Source organism: Lotus japonicus, chromosome 1 (genome assembly GCF_012489685.1).
Source record: "Lotus japonicus ecotype B-129 chromosome 1, LjGifu_v1.2".
Taxonomy (NCBI): Eukaryota; Viridiplantae; Streptophyta; class Magnoliopsida; order Fabales; family Fabaceae; genus Lotus; species Lotus japonicus.
The window spans coordinates 136898521-136912067 of record NC_080041.1 but is presented as its reverse complement, the minus strand read 5'-3'; the positions used below and the strand labels follow the sequence as shown (position 1 = coordinate 136912067).

General features: G+C 36.2%; 1 protein-coding gene and 1 long non-coding RNA gene across 18 annotated transcripts; one reads left to right on the top strand and one right to left on the bottom strand.

The window, feature by feature from the left end:
* Positions 1-1721: 1721 nt before the first annotated feature.
* LOC130731457 (probable RNA-binding protein ARP1) lies at positions 1722-3605 on the bottom strand. Of its 3 annotated transcripts, none has more exons than XM_057583759.1 (4): positions 3112-3605; positions 2769-3010; positions 2441-2501; positions 1722-2326 (listed from the first exon to the last, which is right to left on the bottom strand). In XM_057583759.1, exons 1-4 carry the CDS (start codon positions 3310-3312, stop codon positions 2114-2116), a joined length of 717 nt encoding a protein of 238 aa, XP_057439742.1. In that variant the 5' UTR covers positions 3313-3605; the 3' UTR covers positions 1722-2113. The 3 variants fall into 3 exon arrangements, with proteins under 3 accessions (XP_057439742.1, XP_057439740.1, XP_057439741.1); XM_057583757.1 differs by having other exon boundaries at positions 2769-3022; positions 3112-3595; XM_057583758.1 differs by having other exon boundaries at positions 1722-2323; positions 2769-3022; positions 3112-3591.
* Positions 3606-7041: 3436 nt separating this feature from the next.
* LOC130731453 (uncharacterized) lies at positions 7042-13382 on the top strand. Of its 15 annotated transcripts, none has more exons than XR_009016690.1 (11): positions 7042-7368; positions 7701-7729; positions 8207-8272; positions 8652-8759; positions 9129-9239; positions 9643-9713; positions 9800-9926; positions 10080-10385; positions 10689-10873; positions 11982-12109; positions 12198-12209. It is a non-coding gene; the product is annotated as an uncharacterized LOC130731453 (long non-coding RNA). The 15 variants fall into 15 exon arrangements; XR_009016689.1 differs by lacking the exon at positions 11982-12109 and adding an exon at positions 12943-13382 and having other exon boundaries at positions 7044-7368; positions 9124-9189; positions 9646-9713; positions 10689-10747; positions 12198-12360; XR_009016686.1 differs by lacking the exon at positions 11982-12109 and adding an exon at positions 12943-13382 and having other exon boundaries at positions 7044-7368; positions 9124-9239; positions 9646-9713; positions 10689-10747; positions 12198-12360.
* Positions 13383-13547: the final 165 nt, after the last annotated feature.

The following is a 13547-nucleotide window of genomic DNA, read 5'->3' as shown; positions in this document are numbered from 1 at the left end:
TGGCATCTACATAAATGAATTCATTAAACTTCAAAACCTGGGAATGGGAATGGGAATTATTGCAAAAAACTACGAGAACCCTCTTTCCTTTCCCTTTTGGTTTTACATCCCCCTCCCTCAACTTCTTCTTTTCCTAAGGAGGTGAATCTATCTAGTAAATGCAGTCAAAACTCCAGCTCATGCGTCAAACCCACCATATATTATAATACTTCTTCATCAATTTTTATAACATTATATTGTAGCTTATTCACAAAACAGTGATTCGTAATTTATACAAAACAGTTAAAACTTAAAAATATAAGCTTTCCTCTTATTTCTAATAAAAATAAAAATAAATTCATTTACTATTTCAAATCAGTTAGAAGTTGTAGCCTACTTTACCGGACTCGGAGACCAATCATAATGAGTTTAACATTATTCTTAGTTTCGTTTCGTACTCTTTAGTATTTTCCTTCTATCTTATATAAGTATATGATACGAGACTTCACGTTCAATTAACGGTTCATTCATTCGATTCAATTAATGGTTCATTCACCTTTACCAGAGTTTTTGCATCCTTTATTAAAATGCTAGAATTTGTTCAAAGAAAAATCTCGAAAGCAAATTGGGCATTGCTCTCCATTTTTCTTATTGGTCATCCCTTAATTCTAGCGAGCTAATATAACTACAAATTGTATGGTCTGATTGTAATTTTTTTTTGAAACACTTATTGTGATAAATTGCCCAGCAAATTGAGTATTGCTCTCCATTTTTCTTTGTTGGTTTTATTTACTTTGCTTTTATTAGTAGATCTTACTTGGTAGAGAATTTGTTCCTATTAATGGGCGTTTACTTCCTCCACCAATTAGGGTAAACCAATCACTAGATGCAAGGCGAGATGCTGGAAAGTAATTCGTGACGTTTGACCAATCAATAAGAAAAATGAACAAAATCTTCTGAGTGCGTAGACAAGTCAAGAAGGTCAATACTAAAAGTGTTGCTATCAATTTATTCATACATCAACCTTTTTTTTAGTAGGAAATTCATCCATCAATATGAAAGGAACGAAAGAAGATGAAACTTAGAAAGAATAATGATAACAATAACATGCACATTTTTTTTTTATTAATGATTACATAAGAGTAATTTTCTAATTAAAAAAAAAGGAAAACCATAGTCACATCAGAAAATTGATTGAATATAATTAAATGAAGGAATGAGATTGAATGATTGTGTAAAACTTATTTACACTGTTAGATAGTAGAATGCTCATTCTTATGGAGTTATAGATATTGGGTCGTCTTTCAAAAAAAAAAGATATTGGGCCTTAATTCATCTCTATAATTAATATGGAAGAAAAAGCAAAATATAAAGATAATTTTTACAAATATTTGCGTTTTCGTTTAAATTAAATCTAAAAAAGAGAATTAGTAATAGATTGACGCTAGATGGGGGGCTGGGCCGCCATGTTCACAATACTTGCTTGGCCACTCAGTTCATTGAAATCCTAAGATGCTTAAGGCCTGCACTCTTGAACCGAAAGCCCAAAAAAAGAAAGACTACAGTACATGTCCAAAAAACCAAGAGTTTGATTTTAGTGCACATTGAAAGGTTTTTACACGATTCCTTGATTATGTTTCTTCTTAATGTTTAAAATAATGATTTTGTGATAAAAACTGTAACAATTAAGCTAGTTGTAGCGAGACAATGTAGATACAAATAAATAAATAAATAAATAAATAGAAGAGGAAAGAAAATGAAAGTTAATTTGATGTGAGGGAAAAACAACCAAGGCCATAAGGCATGGGTGGTGGTTCATGATTGATACACATGGACATATTGTTGTTCTTTTGTTGTACTGAAGAGTTCACAGCTCATATATGCTGGGATGTTAGAGAGAGAGAGAGAATGAAAGAATCTGATGAATGAAACGAAACAGGTACCTAGCTAAGATAAAGAATTAATTAAAAATGAAACAAAATTACAAAAAGTAAAAAAGAATTGCTGGCAATGGCATGGCACGACAGATCAAATAATAATAATGTAGCTGCGTGCAGTCAATCAGCACCACGTTCTACTCCACCAGGTCCTGCTCATATTATTAATTAAGCTTCTCTCAGACTCAGACTCAGACTTAGACCACCCTTTTGAAGCATTCAGTACCCGTGCCAACTTGAGCTGTAGCAGGAGCCATGGTGGCGAAATGGAACATGTGTGCAGGTAGACCCATTGTCTCGGTGGCTCGGTGGTGGTACACAGCTGGGTGGTGGTGGTGCTGGTAGTACATTGGCACCGGGTACACTTGATGCCCATAGTAGCCCCCACCATTTCCGTAGCTCAACTTCTGCTATACAAAAAATCATTTAATAATTAATTAAATATTGTCTTTTACATTTAATTAATTTTCTCATTTGCAACTATAACATTTTTTTTAAAGTAACAATAACATATTCAATCCTACCTGATTGTAATTGTAATTGTAATTCATGTCCCCTGGCGCTGCAATGTAAGTGTGCGGGTACCTGAATATAAAAATAAAAAGATTTATGTATTTTAATTACTACATTATACTAGTACAATTTTTTTTGTTATAGGTAAATGTTAGCTATTAGTAGTGTTAATAAATTAGTAATCCTTAGAGTTCGAACCCTAGACCCTTCCCCATTCATCTCACTCAACTCCTCAACATTATACTATTATATTTTTGAAAGCATATACATGCATTTTGAAGATATTTGATTATTTTAAAAAGAAAAAGAATGTGAAAGTGATACATAACAATAACATACCCGTAGAAAGGAAGTGGCTGATGATGGTATGGGGAAGCAGCCGGTGCAACTGCAGGGGGATAATACCACTGAACCTGCCTGGTTGCTAGTTGTGCCTGTGGAGGTGGAGGAGTTTGGGAGGGGGAAGGGATGGGTGATGACCTTGGACGGCGTGCACCGAGCGATGCGAGATTGCAGTTGGCTCTGCGACCATTGATAATCAGAGTTGGTTCCTCGCAAGCCTTCTTGGCCGCCTCTGCTTCCTTGAATGTCACCTTTTATATATAGTGAAATGCCATATATATATATACATTAATTAGTAATTACCTTATTTTTGGAATAAGAATAAGATATATGGACTTACAAAACCATAGCCTTTGGATCTGCCAGTGAGCTTATCAGAAATGATGACGGCTTCAAGGATCTCACCGAACTTGTCAAACTGCTCTCTCAGTATCTCTTTCGGAGTCTCCCAGGCCAGCCCTCCCACGAACACTTTGGTCAATGTGGTGTCCCCAAACTGACCAACCTTGTTGTTATTGTTGTTGGTGCTCAGCATCGTCATCGATCTTCTTCCTTCAATTCTTGGTTCTGACTGATCGAGTATGGATCGATTGGCCGGATAGATCCGATCCACTAATTATATATAATAAATAACTTAAGTACGTAGCTAAGGCTAGCTGGTGCAGATTGAGCTTGGTTCGAAGGGGGAATTTTATAAAGGCAAATGGTGAGACCAAATAATTATGTAAATATGAAAACAGCAGGACAAGAAGGACAGACAGACAGGTAAGAAGACAGATAGACTGTGACTGAGGATTAGCCGTCATCAACGTGATCGATCACCCCCTCATCTTTCGCTACCTCTTCATTTTTATTAATTTAATGTCACAATTACAGGAATGTGAGTGATAGCTGTAAAACGCCCCTTGTTTTGGCCCTCCTTCATTAACACGCACTAATTACCAATTAATATTTCAGTTAGTGGTGTGGAGTAATAGTAGTAGTACCCATGTTCCCCTTTCATGCTCCAACCAAGACCTCTTGTGTTGACCCTCTCTAGTCTCTCTACACATAATTGATTGGCCCAGCCCAACCTTATATTAGGCCTTTGTGTGCCACTTCCAACATTATCAAAACATAGGCTCATACCCATTGCTTTTGGGTCGTTCTGCTGTACATAAAAAAATATAACACCAATGGACCAAAAAATACTAAAGGAGGTCGAGAAAATTACATTTTTTTTTGGAATGCCAAAATGAATAAAAGAATAGTAGCACTTAGGGGGTGCTAACTTACAACACCAAATTATAATTGGAATATGCAGCTTCATAATTCCCACTTAACATTTCACCACAGATTATTCATTCAATATTTTATATCAGATTTGTCATCTTCTCCACAACTGACACCCTCAATATTCTATCTTATTCACTTATCATGTGTATCTTATCATTTTTAGTGTGATAATTCATCTATTTTAACATTATCATTTCTTCTACTCCAAAATTTTCTCATGTTGTCTTTATTAAAGTCGAACATTTGCTACCATAGAGAATAATAAGTAAATAACGCTTCAATAAAACTTTATAACCCTCCTTTCATCAATGATGACCCAATCAATCATAAGAATACCTTTTTTTTTTGTCAAAGATGAATGGAATATAACCCAAAGGATTGCCTCATGACACTTACACCATGCGAGAAATAATCTCTAAGAGTGATACAACAATGCACAAATTCAAGGAAAATGAAGAACAAGCACGCACACTCAACTGAAACACACAGCTAAAACATGAAGTAAAATCCATAAGGACCTACAGAAACCCTAAATCCCCAAAATAACAGAGAGCCACTTGACTTCTGAGCGAAGAAGATCTTGATACACTTTTTAACCAGCGCTCCCTTTATACAACACATCGGCTCTGCCGGAGTTGCAGTGCGTCAACAGGGGAAACCAGCGGAGTGGCTTCGGAGTCACAAATAGGGGTCAAACCAGCAACTCTGAGAGCACAGGGAAGAGGAGATCTGTAGCTTCCAAACATACAACAGCAGAAGCTGACAAAGGTGCGATGGAGCGACGGATGTAAAAGAGGGGGAACCAAATGGGAACTGGGAGGCGGTGGAGCCGGCAAAGACAGTGTGGAAACAAAAGCCAACAACCAAAGCTTTCACCAATAAAGATCAGCACTCAGCAACGGACCCAAACCCACTATTTCTCCAAGACAAAACTAGCCAAAGCTCTTACCTTTCAACCCAAAGCATTCACCTTACGACCCAGACTCTGTCAGAAAAAAAAAATGGCAAGGCGGATGACCTTGGATCTGAGTTGCAACGGTGGCCTGAGATGCGGTGGTGCTTACGGAAACTGTGGCGTTGAGGTGAAGACTGAAGCTTCACAGCACTGGATCTGCACTCAGCAGGGCTCCCAGTGACAGATGAGATGGAAGAGGCGGCCATGGTGGAGGAAGGGGCGGCAGTGGAGGAGGACTGGTGGCCGAACAAAAGACCCACTTATTTGGGTAGAAGATCCACCTAATGTGGAGAAATACCCACCTATTGTGGGAAGAAAATCTACCTAAAGCAAGAAAAGGAGTCTCCCTAGAGGAGGAGAAAACCCGCAAAGGGGGAGGAGCCCAGGAGCCCCCAAAGGGGGAAAACGACACTCAACTCACAAAACCCTAGCAGAGCAGGTTTTTTCTTTGAATTGTACAAATTCTCTCAGGGGCACCATAAGAATACCTCTTATGCACATAAAAACGCACACACTTTTGGGCTTTAAAGGTTGTGTACCTCCTAAGTCAGAGCATGAACAATAACCTGGTCAACACTAGGAGCATACCTTGACGTGCATGCACGATTAGGTCATCCCTTAATTAACTGCAAATCTCAACTTTCAAATTAACCGCATCCCTTTCTTTAATTGGAACAATATCATTATCAAACAACATGCGGTTTGGAATGCTCTTCTGCATACTCATGGTATGCATGTCCAAAACCATATTAAACAAGTACAAACTCAAGGGTGAACATTAGTGTAAATCTGTCTTTAAAGGGAAGTCATCAGTTACACCCTAAAAGTTCTAATAGTTGCCCCCTCATACGTGTTATGTATAACTTGAATACGTCACACATACACACTTTTCCTTTCCTTAGTTTTATACAACAGTTCCCTAAGCATACGATCACATGCTTTTTTAAACTCAATAAAAATCTCTTTATAATACTTTTCCATTAACCAATAAATTCAGGAGAGGATGCCATATTAGCAGAAGTACTAATATGGTAGTAGTATATAAGAGCAATATAATATTGATGAAGTGTCTCAAAAATTAAATATTATAAATAGATATATCGACATAATTTATAATTAGCATGTATTTATTATAAAAAATGTATATAAACAATATATGAACTTAGCATTAGTACAAGAAGTTGAATGCAGCAATTTATGTAAGCTCTATTTTCATGATCCTGCGTCCCGGAAAGAAGAAAAAGGAACTTGAAAATGAACAGCAACCAGCTCTCAGTTCAAAGTTGAGTAGTTGGATAGAGTGAGATATCTTTACAGAATTAAACGACGGAAATTATATATGCATGTAACCAAAAGATGATACGACTGATAAAGCTAAGCTTTTTGGAAGTGAGTATGTATAAAGGGACCACTTTTATATATGTAATTAAGTTTCCATGTATCTGTGATAGAAGCATGTATGTTGAGGCTCGATCAGCATGTATATATTGTAGTATATTAGAAAGAGTGATAACGCAAATTAATTAATCCATTGATCCTTAATCCTATCAATGAAGATCGATCCGTACAGCAGCTTGAATTCTACTTTATTAATTACTTGCTGCATGCTTAATATTGGGCCGCAGCTAGCTTAATTGTGACACACTCCTGGAAGGAAGTACACTGAATGGAGATGCATTATATATATATATATATATATATATGTATGTATATGCTTAATTGTTTAATTATGTTATAAAATCAACACTTCCATTCCCTTGTAATTGAAGAAAGGCATTTTAGTCATTTTCTCCTCGTATTTACCACACACAGCTGTGCATTATGCTTCCACCACCATCACATGATCACTTAAAGGATTTGTTAAAACTGATGAAAGGAAATGGTAAAACTGATGAAAGCATAATCTACTACTACTTAAAATTATCCCTTGAAGAACACTATTCATAAGAAAGGTTTGAATCCTGACCGTTTATTAAAATTGTTTTGTTTATTCTGAATCAATCTTGGCCTTTGCGTTATAGCAGCTGATTGGTCATTTCTCTCACGTTTCTCTTCCACTCTCTCCCCTCATGTGCGAATTTGCCCCCTTTCTGACCTAATTGCGTGTTTCTTTTCCCTTCTTCCCCTTCCATTACCTAATCGCCTGCTTCTGTGCTCCTTGTGGCAGAACCGTAACTGTTGTGTGTTGATGTCGCCAGCATCGTGAATTTTGCAGGCTCTCCCTCACTGTAGTTTGCGTTAGGTTTAGGAGCAGTTGGAGAAGAGAAGAGTGTTGCAGTTTCGAGGAAGGAGAAGGTTAACTATCTTACCTATTGTCAGGAGAAGAGAAGAATCAGAAGCCATCTTCGTCAGCTGATAGTACAAGAGGTTGGTATTGGTTTTCTTCCAGCAAGTTTCTTCCTGGCATCCAATTCAAAATTTATTTTATTTTATTCATTTCAAATGTCCTAGATTTCCCCTTTGCATTTCTCTATAAATACTGCCATTGTGTCTTGCTCATAACCCTCCTGTTTTGATATTGCTACACTGCTGCATATTTTCTCGTATGTGTTTCTAATTCTATCTCACATTTACATTGATTAATACAAGCTTCTCTCTTTTATCATCTAATTCGTTGTGCTTCCAGAATCTCTGTTTAGTTTCAACTTTGATTTCATTTAATATTGGGCTGAAAATTACTATTGGTTTCATACATGCAGGGCCAGGAGCTCCATCACTTTTTAATTGTGTAAGTTTTTCCTTCTTTTCTGTATGTTTTGTTCATGCATAAAGGTTAGGGACTTATGGGGGAAAACCTTTTGTCAAGGTCTCTTATTTATATTCCACATTCCTGGTAACCATGACCATGCCATCAATTATTGTTTCTCATTTTTTTTTCCTGTGTTATACATACATAAAGCTTAGGGAAGAAAGTTATAATCTTTTGTAAATTCTCTTATTTGCATACCATGTTTATGGTAAGCATGATCAAGGCCTATCTGCGTTTGGGGCATATTAATTGCATTTCTGATAATCCATGATCAAACATATAGATAGTCTATGTAACTTGTAGTGTATGCAGCTAAAATAAGCTTTAACAGGGCCATTATGCTAATGGAAAACTGAATTAATGGGTTGAGATGTGGAAGGATAAATGTGGCACTCACAAGTCACATTAGCATCATCCTCTTAACTTTTCAAAGAAATAAAGAGATTTCTGTTACAGGTAGTTGAAATTGGTAAAGGCAGCAAGGTTAAGTCTTAGCTGGACAAGGCAAGTGGACTTATAAAGGTATAATTACCATTCTTGCTTTAATGGCAAAACAAAAGGTTCTTTTTTTGCTTTCAGACCATTTTTGCATTCATCACTTGGATATTGTCAGCTTTTAAGTTCAAACTCAAGAAATATTTCCCTTTACAAACACCATATCTTACATGTCTAAGTTTTTAGGTGCAAGAATGTTGTCTGTTTAGTTTGCAAATGATTTTGTTTTGTAAGCAGGTAGAACTAAAAATGGTTACTAAAGTACTTTCAATGGACTAATCTTGAGTTGTAGGATGTTCCAATGTGATTGCTTGTCCTGCTCTTGCTTAATGTAGATAATAGTTTGTTATCTTGCTGTGAAAATTATGTTACTTTGTTCTGAAGCTTGGGCTGAATAATAATTTAGGTTGATCGCATCCTTTACTCATCAGTTGTCTACCCACACAACTATGGTTTTATCCCAAGAACCATTTGTGAAGACAATGATCCCATGGATGTTCTGGTTCTGATGCAGGTAACAATGCTGCTTCAAAAACTTGTTTTAACATGGTTTTGGATACATTTATGATTCAATTTGGGTATCTGAACCTCCAAGGCAAGAAATAGTGTTGAGAAGTTAAAATGGTTTTGGATGATGTTCAGAGTAGATTAGTTTGATTTAAATAAGTCAATTAGAATCTGCCACTAGCTGTTAGTGGACTAGAACAGTTCTTTGTTGTTTTCAATTATAAGTAACAGTCCCTAAAATGAAGGAGTGTTATCTCTCATTTAGTTATATTTTAGAAATGAGGTAGCATAGTGGTAGCATTTGTAACATATCTGATTGTTTCCAAATTATGATTACCGTTATTTCTAACCCGATTTTTATTGTTTGCAAGGGCAGAAGATTGAGACAAGTATTTGAAAAACAATGATCCTCTAATTCATGGGTGAGGTTGCTGAGGGTAAGGTGTATAAGGGTTTAGGGCAGAGATATTATCAGAATATTTTTTTGGTACGTACTCTATTTTAAAGAACTGGTGTGGTTTAGAACTGATGCGGTCAACAATGGACATTTGGTGTTTGGCATGCTTTTAAGAATTGATTTTTCAAAAGAACAAGTTACTATTCCTTTACTTCCATCTTGGCTGCCCTGTTTTGTGTTGTGATATTCTTCTCTACTATCTGTTATCTTGGCTGCCCTGTTTTGTGATGCTCTGAAGATATTTGTTTAATTGCTTGAAAGGGATGTGATCTTTTTCGATTGCTTGATGATATGGGTACTGGAAATTTGATATAGTCGCGCACACTTAAAATGCTTCTTTTTATCTCCTGGGATTGTGTATAAAATACTACTAATAATATTCATGTGTTTTGTTTAGATACTTTAGTAATGTAAAACATTTTTTCATGTGTAGAAGAAACCAAGTGATGAACTGATTATTTGAACAAAACAATTATGGGAATTAACAGAACCAATCAGATCTTGGTAACAATCCATGAACCTTTGATTTTAAGTTTAGAATGCCACACAAAGGGTTCTCTCTGGTTCTTATGATTTCTTGGTTAATGCAGAGGATGATGTTCCATCAAAGGCAGCCAAGGTGGATGTCCCATCAGCCCAGCTTGTAGGTGGAATGGTGCCGCCTTCTTTGGGTCCAGGATGTCCTCCTCGATCAACCTTGGGCCTAATGCCACCAATGTATGTTTGTTAAAATTGTTGTTCATTTTAATTGTCCTATTATTCATGTTCTATATAGCATATAGTGCAAGTGTTAAACTGTTGTATATTTTATTTATTAAACATTGTATGAGTGGCACAAAATCTGCTCACTTACATATGTTTCTGCTGCAGGTATAATCATGCTGTACCTGTGCCTCCTAACGCATGGGCTGTTCCACCTCGACCTCAGCCATGATTTCCACAACCTCCAGCTGTTTCCATGCCTCCTCCTGTTCCTTATCCACTACAGCCATTATTTCCGGTGCAGAATATGAGGCCACCACTGCCATCAACTACTTCTTTTATAGTTCAAACTCATTACTCCTCCTGGATTGCCTACATCTGCACCTTCTTCTTGAGGATCAGAAGAAGCAGCGAAGATGATGGGCGATTTCGTCATTGAATTCTGGCCAAGCGTCGGATCACGTCAGGTAGCAGGTTCGTTTTGTATTTAAAGTCATCACTTTCCCAATAAAATCCTACAGTTGATTGATCTTGCAAATAGTTAGTCTATTCATTAATGCCCAACTACTGTTAGAGTAATAGCTTTCTTCCTCTCATATCTCTATAAATACTGCTATTGTTTGTCTTTTCTTCACATTCTGCAACTTCCTTTGTTCTTGAATTCCTGATTCAGGATTCGTGATCCACTTTGTGGAGTTTTACCTTTGCCTTATCTTTGATCAGTTTTACTCATTTACTCATGTTTGTCATTGATGACCCTGTGAATACCCTCTGCAGTTTATGTCCTGACAAAGATACATGGAAGATCAAGGTTCGTTTTCTTCATCGATGCAGAGGTTAATTTTTTTTTTCCTGTTATTACTTTATAGTTATTGTTCTGCAATTTCTACATTTACTTATCATTTATTGGAAATTTGTTTTAGTTGTAATAGGGTGTGAAAAATGAGGCTTCAATCTTTAAGGTGACCCCTGGGATCTTTCTTCTCAATTTTTTTTCTTTTTTGAGTATTATTTGTAGCCTTCATTGCTCTTCTTTACTCTGATCATAGTAATGATGCACTCCATGTGTTCACTCAAATGCTTAAACTGAATTTTGACTTCCATCATATGATTTTACGGTGGAATTGCTTTTGGGGAGTTTGTGAATGAAAATATAAAGGCACTGTTCTTGATTGTGTTTTGCATTTTACAGAAAAAAATTCCTTTAGTCAAATCCTTCATTTCTGAATTAATTTTTTAGATAGTAGCTGAGGGTTTTCTTTCTTATTTCCTCTCCTTTGATTTTTGGTTATGGGTTGCCGCTGAATTTCTTACCTTTCTATTTCTATTTTCTCTTTTTTTTCTTAGTTTTGTTTACTGGGTTTTGGTTTATGCGAAGTTATTAGCTTAAGAAAAAAGATTATTCCCAAATTATATCATTGAGTAGCTCTTATTTGTGAGTTGTGACTGATAAGAGCCAAGTGGAGAAAATAACTATTACCTTTTTGTTACTTAAGTTAAAATGATGGTGCCTTAAAAGTATTCCTATTTGTAACTCTACCTGATTAGTTTCCCCTCAGGGACATTCACCACTGAGCTCACTAGGACTTCTCAATAGTGACACCCTCAAGACTCCTTTGACAATGATCTAAGAAGTTGCAGAGAAAATTGAGGGTGATACTAGCCCAAGTCGCTCTCTGGTCGGGCCTGCAAGTAAGACACAGTGTGCTGCCTAAGAGCACAAATGAGTCCAGGATCAAGCGAAATTTTGATGTATTTGAGTTGTCTTTTCCTAAAGGCCTGATGGCCAAGTTCTCTGGTGTTAAGCAAGCAAGTAGAGAGTTACTTAGCTTAATTTAGTTTTTCTTATTTCTCTTAATATTTATTTGCTCTACACTATTTCTTGAGGCCTGACCATATAATTGTGAAAATGTGATATTAATGCTAGAGATACTAAAAAAACTTCATTAATGCTAGAGATACTTGAAGCTCGCATGTTTTATGATATTTGGTTATGTTCCCCTATCTATCTACTACTTCTTATTGGTCTGTTTTCAAATTACTATTCATAAGAGACCATTTTTTTCCCAGGACTCATTTCTGGGCTCCGCCAGTACTAGACAACTACATCCCATTCACTTTAGTACTTTACCTCATTTTTAGGGTGGCCAATCACTTAACTACTTCACCCCATTTTTAGGGATTTCCTCGGATCTCTGGTACGAACGTGAACTCCAGCCAACACTGCAAAGTTATTCTGAATCTCATTATTTTTCTCTCAGTTTCCTTCCTTTGTCATTCTTGCAGGGAAAGCATATAAGACTATGGGCAAGGCATCCACAGTTGTGGCAGTGAACTGCTGAAAGAGGATGAGGTTATAGCGTCATGGTCACTTGTGTGGGGAGGAAAATCCCAATATAGTGAGACAGTGGGAAACAACTTTATAGCAGGCTATTTTAGATTTTATGAGGTATTCTCTTTTTCCTTTTATTCATCAACAACTTTTCTCTTGATTTAGACTATTTTAGAAGGCGTTTTTAATTTCACTGGTTCTAATTCTTGTGCTGTCTAAAAGATTTCCCTATGCTTCCCCTTTTATCCATCTATATTGGAGAAAAATGAATTTGCAGCTGTTTGTTAATATATATTGGGTAATGTATCCATGTAGCAATTTAACTTGCTATTATTGCAACCGGTTTCAATTATCTGTTGGCATCTCCAATTAACAGTTTGGTTGAGTGGATCTGTTTTGCTCTTTCCTCACTTATGCTTGATGACAAGTGAATTTGATTTGTAACCTTTCATGTTATATGTTTGAGGGTTATTTTTAGTCAAATTAGTAATTAAAATATATATAACATCATTTATTTTAGTTCATGGAAAATGTAAACCATGTTTAAGGTTGTGTTTTGTCCATCAAATCAGCTCCTGAATTTGAACTTCACCAATCTAATTAGTCCTGGAGTAATTGATACTAGGACTAACATAATATGATTTTTATTGTTTAGCCTTAATTTTAATTGTTCAGGAATTATTACAACTTATGTTATAGTTTTGCAGTGATTGGCGAAGTACCTACCATCTGTCCTGTCGTCACAATGAGAGCACGATCAGAAAGAGGTGTTGTTTGGGTATTATTTTGGATGACCAGTGATGCAGAATTTCGTCATCATGTCATGTGCTTCTCCAATCGATTTTCAAAGTGCTTGAAATTTCATCACAGAGGTGTACGATGTTGTAGTTGGCTGTTCAGTAGCTTATGTTTCAGTTTGAACTTGAAGTTGATCGCCAACTTTTTTTTTGGTCCTGTCTAGCGGGCAATGTTTAGATGAAGTTGTTTTTGTTGCTCACTTTTATGATATCATGTTTATGTTGGATCTTTGTTAGTTTGCTAACTAGCATTTGTGGGTGATATCTTTTTGAATTATTATGTATCCAGTGTCATGTAATGTTATTATCATCACTGTGACGAATGATTGTGTTATTTATTTATTTATTGTGGTGCTCATTGTATAAATAATTTGTTATTCCTTTGTAGTTCTATAATTGTTTACTGGTTCCAAACAAAAGTTCTAGAATTTTTTTAAATATTGTCTTTATTTGGAAGCTCATTTTAGTTGTTTCCACGATGGTCGAATAAACAGGTAATAATAACAA